Genomic DNA, 23,857 nt, shown 5'->3' with positions numbered 1-23,857 from the left:
CAATCAATTGTTGTAGCATGAGAAAAATAATCAAATAAGTGCACTTAACTTTTAATTAGGGGCACAAATATTCTCCACTTGCCAAGCAAACAATATGTGTGTTTCTTTTTGTATGTTTTAATATAATCCAATTTTAAACTATCTCGAAGGTAAAAATTGAGCTAATGTGAAATTACATTAATTAGAATAATTGCAATTAAACAGGTAGTTGTCTGCCTTGGAGAACATTTTCTTCTGCAAACCACACTATTTCGTTCTAATTTTTTCATGCAGTTTATTAAGAAGATGGTGATACTATTCCACAGTAATTGTTCATCTTTGGAACGCCAGTAATTTTAATATTTCCTTTGAAATGTCAAAAAACCATCTAATACATCTTTAGCCGATACATATTGTGCAAAAAATCATCCAAACTGTCAAATGTGTAGTTTATTTTAAGACAGTGGCTTAATTTCAACAAGATTCATAAAGCAAATAGACATATTTACTGTCCAAATTTCAACTAAAATTATGTTACAGTAATAAAAATTCTCATAAGACCTAAAGTGGTACGAAAAATAAATGAAAATATTAGTAAAGCTTAAGTAGCACAACACCAAACAACATACTTTATTGAATTTACTTTCCTTGACCTCATAATCAATTCAAAAAAGTATATACGGCAACTATCATTTCTAATAATCACATTCAAACATACCTGTTTCCTGGGCTTCAATTTCGCCTTCCACTCTCTCAACTCCACGCTGAAAGCCTCCTCCCGCTGCTTCAATTTCAGATGTTCGTGCTCGAGGAGCATCTTTCGTTTTTCGTTTTGGAGCTGCTCGAGCTCTTTGATGGTCGCATCGCTCATCGCCCTCAGTTCCTCGAGCTGGCGTTGGTGTTTCAATTCGAAACGTTGCTGCTCGGCTTGGTAACGTTTTTTCTCCTTCTCTTGAAACTATATACACCAAGAAAAGTGAAACAATTATTTATTTAAACATATTACTTGAATAAAATATAGTGGGAAACTGAGAACTATCTATCTATATAAAAGGCTATGATAAATATAAAAGAATCCATCTTGAATTCAGCTGAAGAGGTGCAGGGACAGAGGGAAATAAAAAGAAGGAAAGAGTGGTTTGATGCAGAATGCGAAATCAAAATCAAACAGAAAAACCAAGCAAGAGATAAATGGATATCAACTAAAGAAGAACATCATCGAAACGAATATAAAGAAAAAAAGAAAGCAGCGGATAATTGTTGCAAGAACAAACAAAAACTGTGGATTGAAGAGCTGTTAAAGGACCTAGAAAAGAATAGTAAAGACAGCGCCAAACTATTTGGATACTTAAAAGCTCAACAAAGAAAAGACAGACCAGTAGTTAAAATTGACAATAGATCATGGGAAACACACTTCACAGAACTATATAGATGTAAAGAAAGCTGGGAAGAGGAAGTAGGCGCAATGGAAGACATTAGAGATAATGAAATAGAAATGAAACAGAAAAGAACACCAGGCCCAGATGAAATTCCCAATGAGCTGATTAAAAACGGAGGAGAAAAGTTATTAACAAGCATCTATAACCTAATAGTTAGAATATGGAAAGCAGAAGAAATGCCCGAGGATTGGAAAGAAGGCAGAATTATACCAATATTAAAGAAAGGAGAACTAACAAACTGTAACAACTATCGAGCAATATCTCTACTGAGCACAACATATAAAATTCTAACAGCCCTCATCAATCAAAAACTCACTCAATTCACAGAGAAAAAAATTGGGGACTACCAGCAAGGATTCAGAGAAGGCAGATCCACACATAGTTACACAAACAATCGAAAAATGCCATGAGCACAACATAGAACTTCACATCCTCTTCGTAGACTTTAGACAAGCCTTTTGACTGTATTGGAAGAAATAAATTATTTATTAAAATGAAAAATCAAGATATACCAGCAAAATTATTCAGATTATCAAAGATTAACAAAGGACAAGAACTTATCCAGAAGTACAAGGCTGAAAATATACAGAGTTGCAATCAGACCAGTAGTTACGTAGGCAGCTGAGACAATGTGCCTCACGGAAAAAGGTGAAGAAAAATTGAGAATTTTCGAAAGGAAAATCCTCAGACGGATTATGGGCCCGATAAGAATGGACAACGGAGAAATGAGAAGAAGAATGAACCATGAACTAAGAGACATAATGAAGGGAGAAGATATAGTTAGATTTATTAAAGCACAGAGGCTGAGATGGCTGGGACACATAGAGAGAAGGAAAAACGACCTACTGATTAAGAAGATCACCATATGGAAACCAGCAACTGAAAGACCAAGCGGAAGACCCAGAGAGAGATGGGAGGATCAGGTCATGAGAGATATCAAAATTCTGGAAGTGAGAAACTGGAGGGAACTATGCACATATCGAAATGAGTGGAAGAAAATTGTAACGAAAGCCAAGTCATACAACAAACTTTGACAACATACAAGTGAAATGCGGAGTGATTCATCGCAATAAGCGAATCAGAGAGCTCTGAGTAAGAGCGGCAAACATTCCACCCGGAATGAAAAGCCCTGATGATGATGAATATATGGAATATTGATTTTAAATTCTGACAATTTCGTGATACTTCATGGATATGTTTTTCTGGGTACCTACCAGGTAGGAATAAATAATTCTGTATTCTTGATAAGAAGTTTAAATGGAGATAATAGAAATGGGTTCTTACAAGGAGTGTCTGATTATAAACTAAAGCCATTTTTAAGAAGTCCACTAAACAATTAAATTTCTATAATGAATTTCATATTAGGACAAGATATGCAACTTTTTATGTATGGAAGAGAAGGTTTAGGTACTATTTCATCCTGTGGAAGTGGCTGTAAGGTTGAAAAGATTCAACTGTTCTTATCTACAACAACATTCTATGAGTATAACCTAGCGAGAGATCAAAATTAAGACAATTTTGAAGATGAATTGCTAAACGAAGACATTACTGAACTTTTTGAAGTCGAAGATGTTTGAGTTAACCTTATATAATATTTTAGTGTTATGGAAAAACCTGAGAAGAATCATTAAACGTGTATTATTTTTTTATTCATTAGTAAATTTTTCTTTGCATAATTTAATTTATTCCTGCAAGCAGTCGCATGGTGACGGGCATAATCACTATTACAGATTTAAAATAAGAAAGAATGGTGCAAAGGAATAAACGAGTAATAATATTACCTTACCTCTTTAAACCTATTTTTTTCTAAGTCGGGATCATTGGCTCCGGAAATAGATATCCTCATTGATTCCCTGAACATGGCTTCCCTGGCTTTCATTTCTGCCCGTATCCTCTTTGGTAACGACCTCCTTTCTATCTGCTGCTTCTTAAGCAACTCCTCTTCCTTCCTCGCTGCTCTCCTCTTTATTTGCTCCTTCTCTTTTTCGTGCCTGGTTAACATTTGATGCCTCTGCAAAAATATCATTATTGAAAGATTATTTTTTATGTTTTATGTGAGTATTATGTGATTAATTGTAATTGCTAGTTTCCAGAACGTAGCTATAGCTTTATCTTAAGGATATTTGAGTTTAATACTATAATTAACGTACCTGTAGTATGAAAATTTCCTTAATCTGCCTCTTTATGAGCTGGTGTTTTTCGTGTATATGCTTCTCTTCCAATTCCCAAAGAGCCGCTTCCCTCGTCCTAGTTAACTGATGTTTTTGTTGCAAGAACTGTCGCTCCATCAGAGCAATTTTCTCCCTATGCGAATCGCTGAGCCTCCTCAAAGAAGTTTCGTGGTTCTCGTTCAATTTTTCTAAAAATGATTTCTCCCTTTCAAGATGCTCGGCGTCTAGTTTATCTTTCTTGACTTTGAATTCGTTCTTGCGCCGTTCTTTCGGCAGCAAATCTATCTCGTATTTAAGTAATCTAAGTTCGGCTTTAAGGGTTTCCCTAAACTGTTTCAACTCCCTCTCCTGTTCGGCTCGAATCTTTTTAGAGGTAGCTCGAAGATCGGCGTCCTGATGCGCCTCGGCTCTTTCTATCAACAACCTCTGCTGTCGGCTTAGCAGTTCCAGGTCGTTTTCGTACGTTCTTTCCAGATTCTGTCGTTCCTGTTCGAACTTTCTATCCTGTTGTTCTATGGCTATTTGTTCTTTAGTGGCAAGATCTTGGAACTGCTTTTGTTCTTGCTTTTGCAAGTACTTTAGTTCTCTGAGTTCTTGTTTCCTGTCGCTGTGCGGATCACTCAGATTGTAGTTATCTTCGTCACCGTATATTACTTTACTCGTAGTGGTCGTTATTAAAACTCCGTCTATTACGAATTTTCTAGTTCTTTTTCTCGTCTTACGGTTTTGCATTGCTATTGTTTCTAACTTCGTTTTCGGAGGCTTTCGTAACACAACTGCGGCGTCATCGCTCTCCTCGATATCTGAAAACAAGTAGAGAAAATAAATAGATAAAACAAGAATGGAAAAAATATACAATGTTAGACTAAAGAAGTGAAGGAGATACAAAGTTTTAGGCATAATAGTGTAAAATCGTAAAAAGGACATAAAAGAAGAATTTACAAATAACATACGTCATTTCTAAACAATAACCGCCATCAACAAAAGGACATAAAAATGAAAGTTGACAAATGACATACTTCACCGTCATCTTAAGGACATAAAAAAGAATTGACAAATGACATACGTCACTTCGAAAGGGGCTTTGGATTCAGACAAGGAAGAAACATATAATTAGAACGGGAAAGAATTCTTTTTTAATGTAAAATCATCAAAAGGACATAAAAATGAGAGTTGACAAATGAAATACGTCAGCGTCACCTTCAGGACATAAAAATAAGAATTGGCAGCTAGCAAAAAAACGATAAGAAACGGCACCATAGCCAAAAGGAGCATCTAAACTTAATGATAACAGTCGATAGAAGAAGCCATCGATGCAACTGTTTTACCAATTGGTATGAACGTATGCAAAAGTGTGTCGATCTTGGTATGACATATTTTGAAAAGCAATTAAGTCTATATATTTTTTGTCTTTATGGCTATTATATGCAAAACTAAAAAGACAACCCTCGTATATCTGAATCTATCAATCAATAGATTAAAAAATTACAGTAATGACAAAGAAATAATATATGTGAAGTAAACATAAGATGGGCAATTATGAATAAACGTAAAGAATATTTGAACTACTTTCATATTAGTAAATATTACGAACACTTACCATTTGGTAAGAACCGTTTTTCGTCCTTCTCAGTGCTTCCCCTACTTTCTTGACTAGCTAAAGAGATACTTTCAATATCAGATTGTTCAATACTTTTGCTGGCTCCGGAAATGGGTCTCCTATGGGAATCGTTGCTTCGTACTGATCCACAGTCACTGTGAGACCTAGATTACAGAAGAAATTAGGTAGTAATCAAGAAAAATTTAGAAAACAACATGTTAATTTCAGTTTTTTTAAGATACCACTGGCCAAAAACCCAGGCGCTTGCAATTTATTCGGTTATTTTGAGATTTAACTGTCTTCGTCTATAAAAAATGTTTAAAAAGGTACATTTACTATATTTAATAACAGAAAACGTACTTTTATTCATTTGAAAACGGAACAATATGTAGATAATTAAAAATCAGAATAATCACTAAGTGTTTGGTTCTGAAATTATTTTCTTATGACAATTTTATATTAACTACTATTTAATGATAATAAACCACAATGTTAACTGAAAATACGTCATACTTGTCGTTTCGAAATCGGCTGAGGTGGAAACCGAAACATCAGTAAAGTAAATACGTGGTTTATTTCCAATAACATTATATAAAGGGAATTAGAGAGCCATGACTTGGTTTACTATTATTTTTAATTCTTTCTGGTTTGCTGCTTTATTTTTACAATTTGGGATTTTAAGTTCTTCTATGTCTTTTTAAACATCCTTCTTCCATCTGGATTTCGGCCTACCTTTCTTCTTCTTTTCTCCTATTCCACCCGTTAGTATTCTTTTGGCTTGCTTGGACTTTTTCATCGTTCATGTTTCACTGGTTTTATATATTCTTATCTTACACCTTCTAGATATGTTTTTACTCCTTGCTTAGAGCAAAGATACAACGATTACAGCCATAATTTTGGCTTAGATTTCTTCCTTCATATTTGGTCTCCTGGAAAATGTCACTCCTAGGTACTGGAATCTTTCTACTTCTTCGAATTCATATATTTTTCCTTCTGTGATTACTGCCAGGTATCGTCATTGTGTGTTTTTCGCTTTGTCCATTCCATATAGCTGGTCTTTTCTTCGTTTATGTATATCCCTTTCTTTCTCGCTTTTGCTTCTAGTCTTTTTAGTATTTCTTTTTACTTCTGGCTATCAGTACTATTTCATTAGCGAATGCTAGGTTTGGTATTTTCTTTTAAGTCCTGTTCTGTTGATCTCGGCTTCTTTGACAACAATTTTTTTTTTTTTTTTTTTTTTTTTTCGAAAAATAATTATGACAATATGACCTTAAAGTTCGTTGCAAAACGGCACCCTCCGAGATTTTTAGAATTTGTAAACACGAAATAGTCACATGGGGCTAAATCTGGTGAATACGGTGGGTGTTCAATCAACTGCGTATCATACTTGGTGTAATTTGTACCTGTACAACGACTGCCTTGTAAGTGATTGTGTTCCTTAGATGAAATAGAATCTTTTTGTGAGACAAAATTCTAAAATCGGTGCCGCAACTGTTAAATTGTTATTATGATACTCTTTTTCAAATAATAAGCGTGGATTATCAGTGTCATCATCTTTCCAACTGATCTGATGGTCTTAGATTTCGTCGGTGAGCCTGCACTGTTTTTTTTTTTCGGTGTTTTGACTATTCTTTATCTCCATGTCTATGTACAAATGCATCCATGTGTCATCAACAGTCATGTAATCGGTACCAAATCTTTCAAATTGCTCTTTATCATTGTCAAAAGATTTTTTCAAACTGTGATAGTGATGAAAATACTAAATTAACACTCAAACCAATTCACTAGACCTATCTTGGCCATATACGACATTATCGGTATTTATTACAAGCTACTGCCTTTGAATTAGAAAACCAGTTGCGCTAGCGTAGACAGTAACAGTAATGTTCACCAAATTAAGAAACGAGGAAGTTGCTCAAACACTTCAAAAAAAAAAGAACAGGTGATATTCCTGGAGAGCATTGGGAGAGGCAGGAACAAATTGGTTAACAGGTTTATTTAATAGATTTATGGAAGTGGAACAAATGCCAGATGAATGGAGAAGCAGTACCTGTTTACAAAACCAAGGGAAATATACAACAATGTACAAACAAACTACAGTACCATAAAACTATTTACTCATACCATGAAAATATGGAAGAGAGTAATTGATAAACGAACATGTGAAGAAACCGAAATAATCGATATTCAATTTGGTTTTAATTAAGCAGATCAACAACAGATGCAATTTTTATTTAAGTCATACGGTATTCATTGATGGACGCTCGTATGGTAAAACATTAAGAGGTAAGTGTCCAATGACAGTATTGTAGCGTAACAATGACAAGCTACCATACTAAAGGCAGTCTAGAAGACTGGCGGTTGAAATATATTGGCAACTAGCCTGAGCAATGTATCGCCGAGTGAGTTCTCGGGAGTCCGGAGTTCAATAGGTTATCCCTTAAAAAACGGGAACTTGTACAGATCTGGAAAGACCTGTCATTTTCGCCACTAAGAACAAGGTCGAGAATTGCAAATCGGTACAATAAGAGCTAAAAGGAAGCAGTGTATTTTAAGACCGACAAACACCAAAATAAGAGAAGTCTAAAAAGTCGTAGTATGGTATTAAGAACTGGAAAAACAAAGCCGGTACAAAACTTACAATACTTCAACCGGTAGAAGTCTCTAGATCGCATGGGCTATAAAAAGCCGCTATATGTTATCAGAGCGTGGGTCTCTAAATGGATTTTAAGAAGTAATTGTACGAATACATAAAAATTGCAAATAAATAGTTCAAATGAATCAGTTCTAGTATTATGACTGTTTTTTTTATTTTTTAATTACAGTAGAGAATACAACTTACCTATCTGACATTGCCGACTCGAAACTCTCTGCATACAATTTCCCATTGAAAGGTTTTTTATAAATATCTTCCTTGCTGCTAGCATTGACAACTTGTCCGTTCATCTTAGGTTTGCCGTCGAGTTTTTCCACGTTGGAACCGTCCAAAATGATGTGAGTACCTTTAAATTCGTCTCCGTATTCGCTCTTTGTACTACTCGTTTTCCCCGATGATGTATTCGACAAATCGCTCGTAGATCCTCGATAATCAGTGGATTTATCGCTCAGGTAGGACGTCGAGTCTTTGACTTGAACTTTTTCTTCGTCTATCTTCACAACCGACACGTGGCTGGTGTCCAAAAGCCTGGAATTATTTTCCGACACATCTAAACCAGAATCGTTAATAACGTAACTAGAATCAGTAATCATAACCTCACTTTCGTCCAGCTTCTTAGCTTTGAGCGGCTTGTCTCTGAATTCGGAAGGCGGCGGATATTCCAGCGAATCCAACGAAGGACAAAACTCGTCGTCGGAAGACTCTATGTGGGTCTTGTTGGTTTCATTTGCTACGATCACTACTTCGCTTGTACTGTTATTACTGGGAGACGACGAGGAAGCTCTGGGAGGAAGAGAATTGTCGATTATGACAGGCGGATGGGTTGTTACCACCGTAACCTAAAAATAAAATTAATATTGGTAAAATATTTTACACCTTTGGATTGAATTTTTTATTTTTTTGAAGTCCGTCCAAGTAATAGTGCAGCCACAACAGCACGAACTGAGGACTTTGTTTGCACTAAAGACACAATTACAGTGCCTTTGATTTGAATTTGAATACTAGTAGACTGAGACTATGGTGACAATTGTGGAAGCCACAATAGACCTCTTAGGTCGAGTAGAAAGGTGGTAAAGAGCTCATTCATATTGTGACATGTTAATTTCTCTTAAATTTAAAACTTTTGACGAGGCTGTATTTCCAGTTAACTGTCTAGAGACTATGGTGACTCCAAAAAAGGAAATACAACGCTTGACAATACCAAATTTGTAGAGATTCAACCCTATTTGGAAGGTTAACACATCGTTCAAACAATAATAATTTGCAAACTGTCAGAAAAATGTTTCCGCAAATGAACAGCACAAACTATGGAGCATATTGGGATTAAAGACACCCTATTAATATTTGGGATGTGACCTAAGAAGCTAACAGATTGAAGACCATGGAACACCAAATCGTAATGTATCCAAAAAGGAAGTCGAATGCTTGACATAGCTAAAAGTTGAAAAAATCAGGAGGTTTTGAGGGTTAAAAATCGGTTAAACCAGAATAATTTGCACATCGCTACAAAAGCGGTTTAAGGAAACAAACAGAGCGAATGGAGAATTTTGGAAAACCGAAAAGCACACTAGTAATACTTGGTGTGAACTAGGAAGCTAGCTGACTGAAACTATGAAACACCAAGTCCTAATGGCTCCAAAAAGAAGTAGAATGCTTGAAGTAGCCAAAATTGGAGAGATTCAACTCTGTTTGGAGGATTAAAGCATCGGTCGAGCAACAATAATTTATACACAGCTAGAAAAATGTTTCAAACAAACAAACAGGGCCAATTGAGAACCTTGTTCGGATGATACGCACACTAGTAATACTTGTGGTGTCAATTAGACTGAAACCATGGACACCAAGTCCTAAAATAAGTCGAATGGTTGAAGTAGGCAAAATTGCAGAGATTCAACTCTGTTTGGAGGGTTAAAACATCGGTCGAGCAATAATAATGCATACTGTCAGAAAAATGTTAACGCAAACGAACTGAGGATCTTGTTCGGACTAAAGAGATACTTGTAATATGAATTACAAGTATGGATGGGACATAAACCCTGGTGACTCCAAAAAGGAAGTCGAAATCTTGATTATAGTTATTCAACCCGGTTTTGAGGGTTAGAAAATCGTTCAGGCTACAATAATTTGCACACTATTAGAAAACTGTTTATCTAAAGTATATTTATAAAGCTTGCAGTTTTTAAATTGCCAGCAAACTCCAGCAGAAACTACCTTATTACAACGATAATAATTATCTTACCTGACTAATATTTGAGGCTAAACTATTCGACGTATCTGGCAAATTTGAGTTAATAGTGATCGTGGAGGTATTTTTGTTTCTTTCGGACTGCGGAGTAGACACCATGATAAGGTTTAAGCTATCGTCAGGTGTAGTAGCGTTGGAGCTGGTAACAGTAACAATATCACCGATCTTGTCCGAAGGCACATCTTCCACTTTAGTATCTTTATCTAGCGAAGCAGATTGTTCGATTTTTTCCTTTGAATACCTTTTTCCTATATGATTTTCTAAAGCTTTTTTGATTTCAGCGACATTAACCGTTGGTTCTTTTTTATCTTCTTCTACATTCACGACTGTATCTTCTTTCGGTTTAGCTACATTCACCGTGGTGTCGATTTCATCGACTTTTTCCTTTTCTACAGATCGTTGTTTCTCTAAAATTTTACTAGGAGCGGGTTCCTCGGAGGTGGATGGCTGCGGTATAGGACTATCGCTAGGTTTGACCTCTTCTTGAACACGCGGCGGGAAGTCTTGAACACGAGGCGGACTAGCATCGGGCGGTGTATCGGGCGGCGTGATCGGAGACGATGGCGGTGTTGGAAGGGTTGGAAATGTGACCGGAATCGGAGGTGGAGGCGGCGCGGGTGATTTTTCTTTCTCTTTTTCGGGAAGAGGCGAGCTTTTATCTGATGAGGTTGAGCTGGTGGACTGTTGTGTTTGAAGCGGTGGAGGTGGTGGAGCTTTACCCTTGTCGCGCGATGGTTTTCTTTGGTTGTCTTCCTTTTTATCAACCTATAAAAAAATATTAATTAGCAAAAATACAACAAATGAACGTGAAGTGTGCAAGGATATTCCTGGAAAATTTTATGTTTTAGAATCGTCTCAAAATAAATTGCAAACAACTGGGTCAGTAATTTCCATCATGTCTTCTTAATAGATCACTTCAAAAGTAATAATCGGGTTGTTTTTAAATATTCAAAGCAATCTTCATAGCTGCAATTTTCTCACAAACAACTTTTTGCAACATAACCCCCCGTCACCCACTTGTTCCTTCAATTGTAAATTTTACATTAGATATGAAAGATTCACAAAAAGTTTAGTACTAGTTCAGTATTTTAACATTTGTTTTAAGTAGAACAAATATTAACTTGTGTCCATTTTACCAAACATTTTCCACCAAGAGAGCATGTTAGTTTAATCCAAAATAAGTTACTTAAAGTCAGTCAGGCAAATAATAATTTCTAGAGTAGATAAATTGGTAATGTTAGAATATGACAAAGGCAAAAAAAGTACTCACTTGTTTTTTCTCATTTTGTGATGCTGCCACAGCTGGAGTAGCTGCTTTAGGCCGATCTTCTTCCGCAGTTGTTGGTTTCTTTGCTTCCTTTTCTTTCTGGGTAGCGGTTTCAGGTTGTGTTGGTATTGGAGATGTTTGGACGGGTTCAGGAACTGGAAAATATATTTAAAACGTTACAACAGGTTAATAATTCTAGTCCCCAGGAACTATTATAGGTATCATAAAGTAATAAAATGAAAACTTACCTTTATTATCAACTTCGTTGCTTTTTACAGATGTAGAATCATCTTCGATATCCAGAGGCACTTGAGACGTTCGGTTGTCCTAAAAAATACAACCGTAAGTTACGAAAAACAAAAAGAACAACAAACAACAGGATGAAGGTGAACACTTACCAATATATAATAAATACTATATAAAATCTTTCCCACAACGTATAAACTAACGAAAATGATAATGTTAAATAAAACGTATGGTAAAATTTCGTATTTATTCAAAAATTCTAATAGTTCGTTTAACATTTTGTAAATGTATGATCAAAACTGTATTAATAGTACAGTTTCATACGCGATAAGACATCGATTAACTTTTATGATATCAACATCGTTATTAAAATGTAAAAATTAATCAGTCCCCTTAATTATTTGCCTTTGTATTTCCGTGAAGGTAAAAGCAATGACTGCTTTAGCTCTATTCATACTAAAATAGCTTAGCACTACTAATTACAAGCTTATATCGAGCGCCCATCTACTCGGATTTAAAATGGGGGGAAAATGTTTAGATTTTGGATATGTACAATTTGAATGAATGGTTTTAATTACCGGTCATAACTTGTACCAAGTTTGCCAAATTGATCCTCCGAAAGCTCTGAGACTTTGCCATGTCAGAAAGGTGCTTAATGCTAGGTTGTGGTCACTAATTCTGTGAGGTAACCGAGTGGAAGCTAAGGAGGAGATTGAGAATAGGTGTAGATCCCACTGCTGCGCTTCTCTTTATATATACTGTATCAGTGACTGATGAGAAAGTGCTGATGTGATCGGCAAAGTGGATGGAAACCACAGAAATAATTTCCTTTAAGCGAATGGTGGAACAACGTGAGTCAAAGATTTTGCACAAAGTAGAAACTGCGTTATGGGAATAAGCGGTTGCTTGGCGACTACTATAGCGACTCCAGGTATCAACAGAGACCCAGATTTTAGTAACTTTCTCCCGACTGTCGAATTTCTGCTGGGAATGACCACTCATTTCCTAGAATGGGCCAAGGAAGTGCAAAAAAAAACAGACAGGGAAGAGGAACAAGGCATTCTCAACCATCCGGACACTATAGTGGAACTGTATTATTCAAGATGAAGAGAAAGTACTTAGAAGTTGGAAGAAAAGGTTTGTGTACACGTTGAAATAAAGCTCTGATGCAAAGGAGGCTCCAAGAGCGAAGTACAGTTGGACCTGAGGCACGAAAAAATCATCCTCCCTACGGGCAGGCCATATCAGGTATAAGATTAGAAATACTAGCCCAAAAATTATACAGGGACTTCATTTTCAGTGAAAAATTTGATAGTTATTTCATTCTGATTATTACCTTGTTCTGATTGCTACCTTGTACTGATAAAACCAAAGTTAAGTAGCCAATCAACATAATTTAGGGACTGCATAGACACCTCTACGAGGCAAAAGTACTTATAAAATCTATAATTTAGTGTCCTAACAAATTTGCACAAACCCTTGCATAACTGTACGGGTGAAGGGGCTTTATTGTACAAATTAGCGTTATAGAGAGAGTGAACCAACTTAAAATGTGCTCGGTCTCCATGTTTTTTTTTTAGGTTTGTCCACTCTTGGACAACGTGCAAAGGGACACAGTTTCCTCCGAGATTAAATATACCATGTGATATCATTAACCCACATATAGTTAGTCCATTTTTCATTAAGGCAAATTTGACTACACCAAAGTTCTTAAATTTACTGTAAATTATGTCTCCCTTTAATTTTGGTAATATTTGGATATTATTAAGGCATTTATTACTAGTATATTATCAATACCAACAAATAAAATGATTCAGTGAACATCTCGTTTTATCGATTTAGTCCCAATTGAGTTTTTCAGCGAGGATCCATCGACAAGTATGGTCGCATTCATAAAATGGCTCAAAATTTATGAGTTTCAAAATAAGAAAGAGATGACATCTTTAAATATCCTATAGGCAGGCAGTAAGCAGCCATAATGGTAGAAATATTCCCTAAGAAATTATCCAGAGACTTCACTTTCAGTGAAACATTTTTTTGCATTTATTGTCTATTCCAGCTTGAAACTTCGCTTCGTATGTTCAAAAGGCGTTCTACACCACTACCTTTTACTCGATATTATCAACTTGCATCAGATATGTGTCATGTACCATTAAGTGTACAAAGATATACAGGATCTACAGTTTAACTTTGACTCCGAACGACTGTTTCAAATTTACAAATACGTATCTTTTTCCACCAGTTCTACCACTTTGTCTTGAATAGCTATATTAGCTATAGTAATTTTGTTGTAATCTCTCAGGTTTCTAAGCCATGACGTTCTTTTTCGACCTGGCCCTCTTCTTCCGTCTACCTTGCCTTGTATTATTAAATGGAGTATATTATATCTCTCTGGGTGGCGTATAACATGGCCAAAATATTCAAGTTTGCGATTTTTAACTGTTTTGACGACTTCCGTAACTTTTCCCATCCGATGCAAAACAACTTCGTTACGAACCCTAACCACCCAACTTATTTGTAGGATTCTCCGATACACCCAGATTTCAAAGGCTTATTGACGACCATATTTGTCATAAACTTTTGTTCAAGTTCAACTTTTGATCTCAAGTTCATTCTGAGGCGCACCTTCGAACATGCAGAGTCCAATTCATTCAAAATATATTTGTGGCTTCTTCTAAAGTATCTATGATAAAGACAATGTCATCTGTAAAACGGAGATGGTTAAGCTTTTAGCCGTTTGCTGTTACTCCTCTGTGGTCCCAATTGACGATCTTAAAGGCATACTCTAATGCCGTTATGAATAATTTCGGTGACAATGTATCTCCTTGCCTTGCCATTTCTGTAAATATTGTAAATAAGTTCACTATACCTATGGTCAATCCTGCTGTGATTCATTGCTTTTATAAGGCTATCTATTTCGATCGTGTCGAACGCTTTATGATAATCTATGAAAGTGAGGTCAAGGGGTTTGTTGTAGTCTATAGATTTTTCAATGAGTGTTTTTACTGTATGGAGGTGATCATTGGTACCTTAATTTGAACGGAATCCTGCCTGCTCTCTCGGTTGGTAGAAATCTATTTTTTTTTCTTCAATCTTGACCTCACTAACCCAGTGAAGAGCTTGTATATGTGGTTCAACAGACTAATAGGTATATAATTTTCTAGGTCCGTTCGATCTCCTATTTTATGCAAAAGAATGGTTCTAGCATTGTTCCATTCTTTGGGCACCTTTCTTTGCTGCAAACGTAGATTAAACAGTTAATTGATTTAATAGCATATCTCCTCCATTTACGATAGCTATTACAATTCCATCAACCTACAACTTGTTGAGTAGTGTTACATCTTTAATTATTTGTTTTTTGTCACTTATGATGTAGTCGATTTCGCCGTTTAGTACGCGTTTATTTGAATCAAATTCGCTATTATGATTTCCTTACGTTCAACATTTATGACGAGGTCTATACACTACATTTTACTCTTTTTCGTTTTTCCTTTTTCTTTAATATGAATGAATATATAGAAATTAAAAACAGTTTTTTAGACAAAACAGCTATAGAAACATGTAACACTTACAAATCGTAGGGAAAATTATAAGAATAAAGTAAAAAAATCATGCCAGGGGCAATAAGTACCCTATCGACGTGTTAAAAAAAAAAAATATTAAAATTAGGTAAAAATTAAAATTGTACGAAAATATTCAACGAAAAAGAGAAAAAATGTTTTTTGTCATAGTAAAAGTTTTGTTTTCCAATATTCAAATAGTAAAATAATAGTTTCTCACCTCAGCGTTAATAGCAGGCAAAGGGGGACCCGGAGAGCCGCATGCATAAGAAAAACAAGCAATGATAACATCAACTATTACCGCCAAAAAGAAGTTAATGGAAAGTTTTGTTTGTACTGGTTAATACTTTTTATAATGGTTTTAATTTTTCTACGAAAAATGCGGAAGAGAATACGAAAAAAATCTTCAATGCACTTTTTTTTGTGAAAACACTGCAAAAACACGTCGTCATCATTAACACAATTAAAATAATGAAAGTACTAAGTGAGATACAGCACAGGAAAAAAATTTTACATGAAATTCTAAGTAACTTTTTTTGGTGAAACAAAAAATGTCCCATCCGTATTTAAAAATTATTTCTTGTCCTTTGTCTATAGTAGAAACCACAGTTAGAATGCAGTGCAAGTAAGATAGTCAATGTATTTCTTACGGGAGAACGGCCGACATCGTTGCCGGTTTGCCCCGAGCAGCGCATCAGGAACGGATTTAAGAATCATAGCACTTGAATATACGCGCACAAAACACTATCATTATTGTTTAAACTAAAGCATGTTTCAATCATCGATGTATAAATAAGAGAGTTGCATTGTCAAACTAAACAATACCATGAAGAAAAATACTATAAAAAAAAGTAAAATATATCAAAAACTCATTGTCGATAGTTTATCTATATTTATCAATTTTCAATAGCTTCCATTGTAAAGACATTCTTTGGAAAATAACGATCATTAAAAAGTCATCAGGAGAAGCGAATCAGTTTTAATCTCCATTGTATATGCAAAGCAAACATGTCTCTTTGTCGATTTGGGTACTAGCCATTAGACCAAAAAGCTTATAAATTAGACAAATATGCAATTAAAATGGCATACTAATTTTTCCCCACACGATTACTTAATTTTTAATTAAAAAATGTGTATAAAAGATGCAGAGACATGCACAAGGACGTCCACTTGTGCTTCATCGACTTCTCCAAGGCGTTTGACAAGGTCAAACATGATAAACTCATGGAAATGCTCAGGAAGATGCATATTGATGGCAAGGATCTGCGCATAATAACCAGTCTCTATTGGAACCAAAGTGCTGAGGCACTTCCCACTGTGTAAGATGGGCAACTTACACAGTGAGAAGATAGATATTAAAAAGGGTGTACGACAGGGATGCGTCCTCTCGCCGCTCCTGTTCAATATATACTCTGAACAAATCTTCAGAGAAGCACTGGGAGAAGTTTCGGAGGGTATCAAAGTAAACGGAGAGGTTAATCAATAATATTAGATATGCTGACGACACAGTTATTATCGCAAATGACTGCAACGAGCTTCAAAGACTCATGCAAAGCATACACACAGCAAGTCAAGAATATGGTTTAGAACTCAATACAACCAAAACTAAATGCATGCTCAGCAGAACACAACAACCTCCGATGCAATTGACATTAAACAACCGAAAAATAGAACAAGTGGAGACATACACATACCTTGGAACCACAGTCAATACAAAATGGGACCAGTCAACAGAAATAAGATCACGAATTGAAAAAGCGCGAAACGCGTTCAACAATATGAAAAAGTGGTTCACAAGCAAAATCTCAATGGAACTAAAATTAAGACTGGTCAAGTGTTATGTCTTCCCGGTCTTGTTCTATGGAGCAGAGGCATGGACCACAACGGAAGCCACCCTGAAGAAACTAGAATCCTTTGAGCTGTGGATATATCGCCGTATTCTTCGGATATCCTGGACAGACCACATCACTAACGTGGAAGTAATGCAGAGAATAGGCAAAAGCAAAGAAATAATCTTCACCGTAAAGAAACGGAAGCTTGAGTACTTCGGACATGTCATGAGGCATACTAAGTACCGGCTGCTACAGTTAATAGTCCAAGGAAGAATCGACAGTAGGAGGGACCGGGAAGAAGACGACACTCATGGATGCATAACCTGCGACAATGGTTCGGACTAACATCGACCGAACTGTTCAGAGGTGCCGTAAACAAAGTCAAAATAGCCTTGTTAATAGCCAACGTCCGAAACGGATAGGGCAAAGGAAGAAGAAGAAGCTATGGAGGCCTGGACAAAGAAGTGAGAAATCAAGTACAAAAAGCAAATAGACTGGCAGGATGCCTTAACAACACTATATGGCGAAACAGACACATTAACACTGAGATGAAGTCAAGAATTTATAAAGCCAGTGTAAGACCAATAATGACATATGCCTCAGAAACAAGACCCGACACAGCCACAGCGCAAAGGCTACTGGAAACGCCAGAGATGTACAGTGTATAAATGAATGGACACAAAATAGAAAAAATAATTAAATACATAAGCAGAATGGAGGAGACCCGTGTCATCAAAATAGCAAGAGATAACTCACCAATCGGCAAAAGAAGTATCGGACGACCGCTCCAAAGATGGTGTGACAACTTTCCATAGAGGTATTAATCCAATGAACAAGCAAAATTGCTTATATAAAGTGGAAAAAGAAGAAGAAAAGTTCATTTCATTACCTTTAGCTTTTTAAACAATAAATTATAAAATAAAAATATAGATAATTCAAATATTGTTAATAGCTAACTTCATTGTAACCGAACGGAGCCCGTTATACATATTCTGCACTACGTGTGGTCTATCTTTTACAACAATACTCTGGTAAATGTATATATTTGCAAAATTTTGGAATATGTTTAATTCGTAGAACAATTTTAACATTTGTTTTCAATACAGATTTCATTCAGTCCTCTACAAATAGTACCTCATGACTTTTGATATAAAACAATTGGGGAAGCAGGAATTCAACAGTTTAGAATTTCCCACTGAATTTGCTGTGGTCCGTTTGCGATTTAGAACCCGTTATATTTGACAGTTGTTTTTTGTGATTCAGTGTATTTTAGGCAGGTGATCAACAGTGCAATACCAATTATCTGCTTGTTTTAGAAAACCTTTAAATACTTGTCTGGTGCATTATTTTCCAGACTTAAATCCCAATCCTAATAGCATTAAAGGAAGCAACTACAAAAATGGGTTTAATAATAAACACCAATAAAACAAAATACATGAAAATAGGTACGCAACCACAAACACTACGGCCACTTGTTATAGAAAATGACGTCATCGAAACAGTTAACGAATTTGTATACCTGGGAACGCTCGTCAATACTGAAAATGACACTACCGCAGAGATAAACCGCAGAATTTTGGGCTTAATCTCCTTTTTAAATCTACAGTTATATCAAGAAATACAAAAGTAAAACTCTACAAAACAATAATACGCCCAGTCCTAACATATGGTTCAGAAACCTGGACTTTAACAAAAAGCAATGAAAAAATGTTAGGATGTTTCGAAAGAAAAATACTAAGGCGCATCTATGGAGCGGTAAATGAAAATGGTGTCTGGAGAAGACGATACAACTTCGAACTCTATAGGATACAGCAAGCATGTAATGCGGATGGAGCAAACCGACCCAGCTAGAAAAACGCTCCTTGATAGACCTATTGGTCAAAGAAGAAAAGGAAGACCCAGAACAAGATTCCTAGATAACATCGATGAAGACATGAGAAATATGGAAATACGTGCTTGGCGGAGGAAGGCGATGGATAGGGACGACTGGAGAAAAATTCTTGGGGAGGCTAGGACCCACACAGGGTTGTAAAGCCAAAATGATGATGATGATAAATCCCAATTCTTTGGCAATCAGTTTAGAATCCACTGTTTTAAGGCGCGTACTGTCTTGACCATATTTGCGCACACCATTCGTGCGAATAAATTCACTCAAGTTAGTACGCGCCTTTACAGATACTGCGTAAGATCATTCTTTCATATAATTTAAATAGGTGTGTATCTGTATCTGTAGAGTAGGGAGGGCGAGTTAAGTTCCACATCACTTAGGCCACAATTGACCCATTGTGCATCCTCCCAGAGAACTGTCGTCCTTAGCTCATTGTCCATCCTCCATTTCTAGAAAGGTGGACAAGTCACCAGGAGACATCTCCCCTATGTGGGCAGGTGTGGACCAGGACTCGCCGAACGCGTACTCTCGTATTAACGATAACTCCGGGCATTCACATAGGACATGCTCTACAGTTTCGTCTTCTCGTTCACACTTCCTACATAGAGGTGTATCTACTAGCCCCAGAGTATGGAGGTGTTTGCTTAGTTGACCAGTTAAAAAACCAACTGTCAAGCGTAGGTTTTTCCTGGTCATTCCCAAATACTTCTTTGATGCTGACTTTTCAATGTTATTTAGTGCTACCCTGACAAGTCTACATCCTTGCTCTTCTTCCCATCTTTTTACGGTTTGTTACTTATTTTTTTCAATTTAAATAGGTAGCCCAACAGGGAGATTGTCAGTAAGTGATAGTAGCAATTCAAGATCTTTGCTGCTTGGTTTAAGTAGAACTATGATATAAAATAAACTAATATTTAAACCACGATATAAGTACAACATTCAAATAATTTAACTTAACTTTCCAAACTAACTTCTTTTTGAAAGCACGTATAAACTTCAAGACGGGTATATACACGACTACCAGCATCTAAGATTACTTAGAAACGACTTTTCTATGGAACAGCACTTACCAATTCTCTGATAAAGTTCTTTGTGTTTTCGATGTTTCCTACCGCGCTAAGCATGAAAGTATTTACAAAAACGTTAAGAGTACAGTAAAAGCAATACAAATGTGGTTGTATGACAGTTTATTTCATTTGCTAACACGAAAAAAGTAATTCGGGATGATAACAAGAAAAACCTAGAAAGTATTTAAATACTTCTAGTTTGGCAACAGCGCATTTTCAGAACAGTGCTGCTGATTTAAAATAACTAAATTTTGATTAGAAACTCATTCGATTCTTTTACTTTGATACTGATACTACTATACATTAAAATCGAGACTGTTGGTAGCTTGTGACATTTATAAACAAATTGAGTAATCAGACAGACAATGGCGGTTTTTTGTACAGCAAATTCAATAAAATCATAACAGTTACAGGATGTGCACAATAATATACCAGTGTCCGATTAAAAGGAAAATGATTATTTCCAATTGTATTCATTTGAAATATGCAATGGGAATGAAGGTAACAAAATACGTCAATATTTTCGAAGACGGAAGTAGTTTCTGTGGATTTTACTAACGAGAAAATGTCGCTCATTGACGTAAAACAAAACAAAGCGACTAATATTACTAAGTCGTTAGATTGATAATAATTCATTGGTAGTTTTAAAGATAATAAGGCAATAGCACAGATATCTTTTGTATTAAACATTTTGAAAATAGAAAAATAGTTTTAAAGAGATTTTTTAACACTTTAACTGCCAGGTAAATTCAGAGTAAATTTTGGACCGGCTCTTCTGGGCTGAAATATTTTTTTCTTTTTGATTACTCTATTTGTGTTTGTTTTTAACAAAAATCATAAAATCAGATTTTTTTTTGGTTATTTTTCTAAAAATTGCTGTGTCCTCATATGGTGCACGAGGCCTGCGATTGTGAAATTGTTACTAATGTCTAGTTGTAGGCCATGTGTACCACAGATGAACACTGAAGATCAAATAGTCAAGAGAGTGACACGTTTAAGATCTTTCAGTTTGTTATTTACTTCCGATGGGAGCGAATCGTCGACTTCACGATTGAAAAAAGTTAATATGGCGCACAATATCAAACAACTCCGTTATTTAGAGTTGGAATTAGAAGCAGAAAAGGCTACCGGTGAATTAGAGGAGTTTAGAAAAATGAACATAAGTGACGATTTTTCTGATTATTTGGATTCGGATTTGGATCCTACATAAAAAAAAGAAAATTTTGAGAAAAGGTTTGTTCACTAAAATCTTAAATAAAATTTTAGTTTGTATAATCCGATTTTTTTTACTATTAGATTGACTTCACACAAATGAATTTAAGTTTGTTTTACGTATTATAAATAAATCTTTTAAACTGACACAAAACCTTGATTTGCGCATAGATAGAGTAAGCATTATCTGAAAATGGACTAATATATCGATATTTTTTTGTAGGAAACGTAAAACACAATACTTCTGCAGGACCATCCCGTGTTCAGTCATCTCGAGTAATGCAGGAAGAATCAGACAGTTCTTTGACTCAAGATGATGATTTTTTGCCAGATACTGTTAGACCAGAAGAAAATTCTTTACGAGATTCAAACTGAGGACCTGTTTCCGGAAATTTTCCAATTTTCGATTGTCCTTTTAACTTTGGCATTCCTGAACATTTGAAAAACGAAATGGCTGGTAAGAATGAACTCTTATGCTTTGAACTGTTTGTCTCCGAAGATGTTATAAATATGGAACAAATTCTTACTGGAATAGTAAATGAAACAATTACGAAAGAGTCACGTTTTAATTATTGGAAAGAGACTTACTACACTGAAATGCGTACATTCATAGCGCTCCTTCTTTGGATGCGAGTAGAAATCGGTTCGAATTGCTCTTGTGCATGTTTCATCTAGCAAAGAATAACGAGTGTTCTGAAAATGACAGACTTCATAAAATTCAATGTCTGGTCAATGAAATGAACGCTAATTTTCATCGATGTATGATTACCAGGCTCAACTGTTTGCATTGATGAAACTATGATCCCATTTAGAGGCAATTTATCTTTTTGAGACTACAGAAAAGGAAAACGTCATAAGTTTGGAATAAAGCTGGTTAAAATTTGTTTGTTAGAAGGCTATACCTATACAATTAAAATATATTGAGGTAAAGAAAAAATTAATGGACAACCGGTTGCTGAAAGGGTAGTTATGGAAATGATTAAACCTTTATTGGTTCAGGATAGAACTCTTATTACGGACAACGGGTATACATCAGTTAACCTTGCTGAAATTTTAAAAACTGGATCTACTCATCTTATTAGAACGTTGAGAAAAAAACCGAAAAAATTTCCCAAAGATGTTGTAGAAGCCAAACTCAAGAAAGGGGAGATCATTGCCAAACGAAACAAAAATGATATTGTAGTTATGAAATGGTATGACAAGAGAGACGTACTTTTTCTGTCTACAAAACATAGAGACGATATGATAGAGGTAACGCATATGTAAGGTACTAAAAGAAAACCTGCAGCCATTGTAGAGTATAATAACGCAAAAGCGTTTGTGGACATGTCAGATCAAAAAACTGCTGTCAAATTGTACAGAAAAGTGGCATTTGAGATGATTACTGGTACTTCACTGGTGAATACTCTAATTATTTTCAATAACATCAACCAAAGCAAAATGTCAGTTACAAAATTCAAAGAAAATGTGTGCATGCAACTTTTTCAATGTAGTAATCTACCCCTTCCTGTACAAGTTCAAACCAAACATGAACTTACTCAAAACGCTTTGAATAAAAGGGGCAGATCCACGATTTGTTACAAAAAAAAACTATGAACTACATGGTCGAATTTATGCTGTAAAAACACAAAAGGAGTAACATGTGTATACAAAGGATATAAAGACAGCCCTTTTATGTGTTTAGAATGTTTCTTTACCAACCATGTTTTCACAAAAAAATAACTAAAACATGTACAACAAACCTGACTCTCAGTACTTAATTTTCTAGTTAAAAAATACTACATTCTATGTTATAAATAAAAAAAAAAAGTTGATGTATATTTAATTTTCATTTTATTATCCCTTATACCTTTAAAAATTAAAAAAATCCTAGGATATTTTTAAATGTCATAGTTCTACGCCAGACTTAACGATATTCCTATTTAAATACACAATAAATATGTACCAGCCACGGACACATGGCTGAAACGCTGATAAAACCTGTGTCCATTATATGTACACATGACAAAGAATTAAAATTGCCTTTATCGACACATGGCAGTTAAAGTGTTAAGTGGCATAAACTGAAAATGATTTTCCAAGGCTCAACTACAGAAGTTTGGTATTAAGAGATAGTTTTTGAAAGACTGTACAGTAACAAAACAGATATTCAAATCCATACTCCATACTCAAATAAATAAATATTTGTCACCGAGATAGGTAAATGTTTAGCAATTTGTGCCAGTCGATCTTTAATTGCATATCTTCAAATCCAGGTGGATAGTCGGGAACGTAGCTTCCAATTGTAATTTAAGAATAGCTTTGTTTTCGAGTGTTAAACGAACGGGGGAACAAACATTTGACCTGAGGACGTCCTTATTTACATAACAAATAATACAGTACGGTCGCGTTAATCCGAACCCAAGGTCGTCCGAACGACGCGGTAGTCCGAACGGGCTCGCGCGACTCCCTCCTGCCTCCCCCACGATTGAATCAACATGACGAACATCGATTTTTACTTTCCTTGCCCACCTACATCTACATATTATTTAGTCCTGTTAGTGCTTTCGTATCACAATGGCTCCACGTAAACACGTGACTTTCACTGTCGAACAAAAGACCAAAATTCTCAAGTTGATACAGCAAGAAACCAGCTACAGTTCATTTCAAAATAGTTCGGTATTGGCAAATCTGCCATTACGGACATTAAGAAGAA

The 23,857-nt window shown here is 35.6% G+C and overlaps 1 protein-coding gene across 3 annotated transcripts in view; it reads right to left on the bottom strand.

Annotated features, from left to right (window-relative positions):
- Positions 1 to 23,857, bottom strand: part of Slik (Sterile20-like kinase) — a 73,113-nt gene that overhangs the window by 19,417 nt on the left and 29,839 nt on the right. For 2 of the 3 annotated variants that reach the window (XM_072534146.1, XM_072534144.1), the window contains exons 5-12: positions 11,606 to 11,684; positions 11,361 to 11,512; positions 10,085 to 10,855; positions 8,032 to 8,684; positions 5,190 to 5,353; positions 3,569 to 4,392; positions 3,205 to 3,429; positions 698 to 937 (exon numbers count right to left, since the gene is read on the bottom strand). In XM_072534146.1, coding sequence (XP_072390247.1) covers positions 698 to 937; positions 3,205 to 3,429; positions 3,569 to 4,392; positions 5,190 to 5,353; positions 8,032 to 8,684; positions 10,085 to 10,855; positions 11,361 to 11,512; positions 11,606 to 11,684 — 3,108 coding nt within the window. The remainder of the gene's footprint in view (positions 1 to 697; positions 938 to 3,204; positions 3,430 to 3,568; positions 4,393 to 5,189; positions 5,354 to 8,031; positions 8,685 to 10,084; positions 10,856 to 11,360; positions 11,513 to 11,605; positions 11,685 to 23,857) is intronic. The other variant, XM_072534145.1, reaches the window with a different exon arrangement.

Source organism: Diabrotica undecimpunctata, chromosome 6 (genome assembly GCF_040954645.1).
Source record: "Diabrotica undecimpunctata isolate CICGRU chromosome 6, icDiaUnde3, whole genome shotgun sequence".
Taxonomy (NCBI): domain Eukaryota; kingdom Metazoa; phylum Arthropoda; class Insecta; order Coleoptera; family Chrysomelidae; genus Diabrotica; species Diabrotica undecimpunctata.
This window is presented reverse-complemented; position numbering and strand designations above follow the sequence as displayed.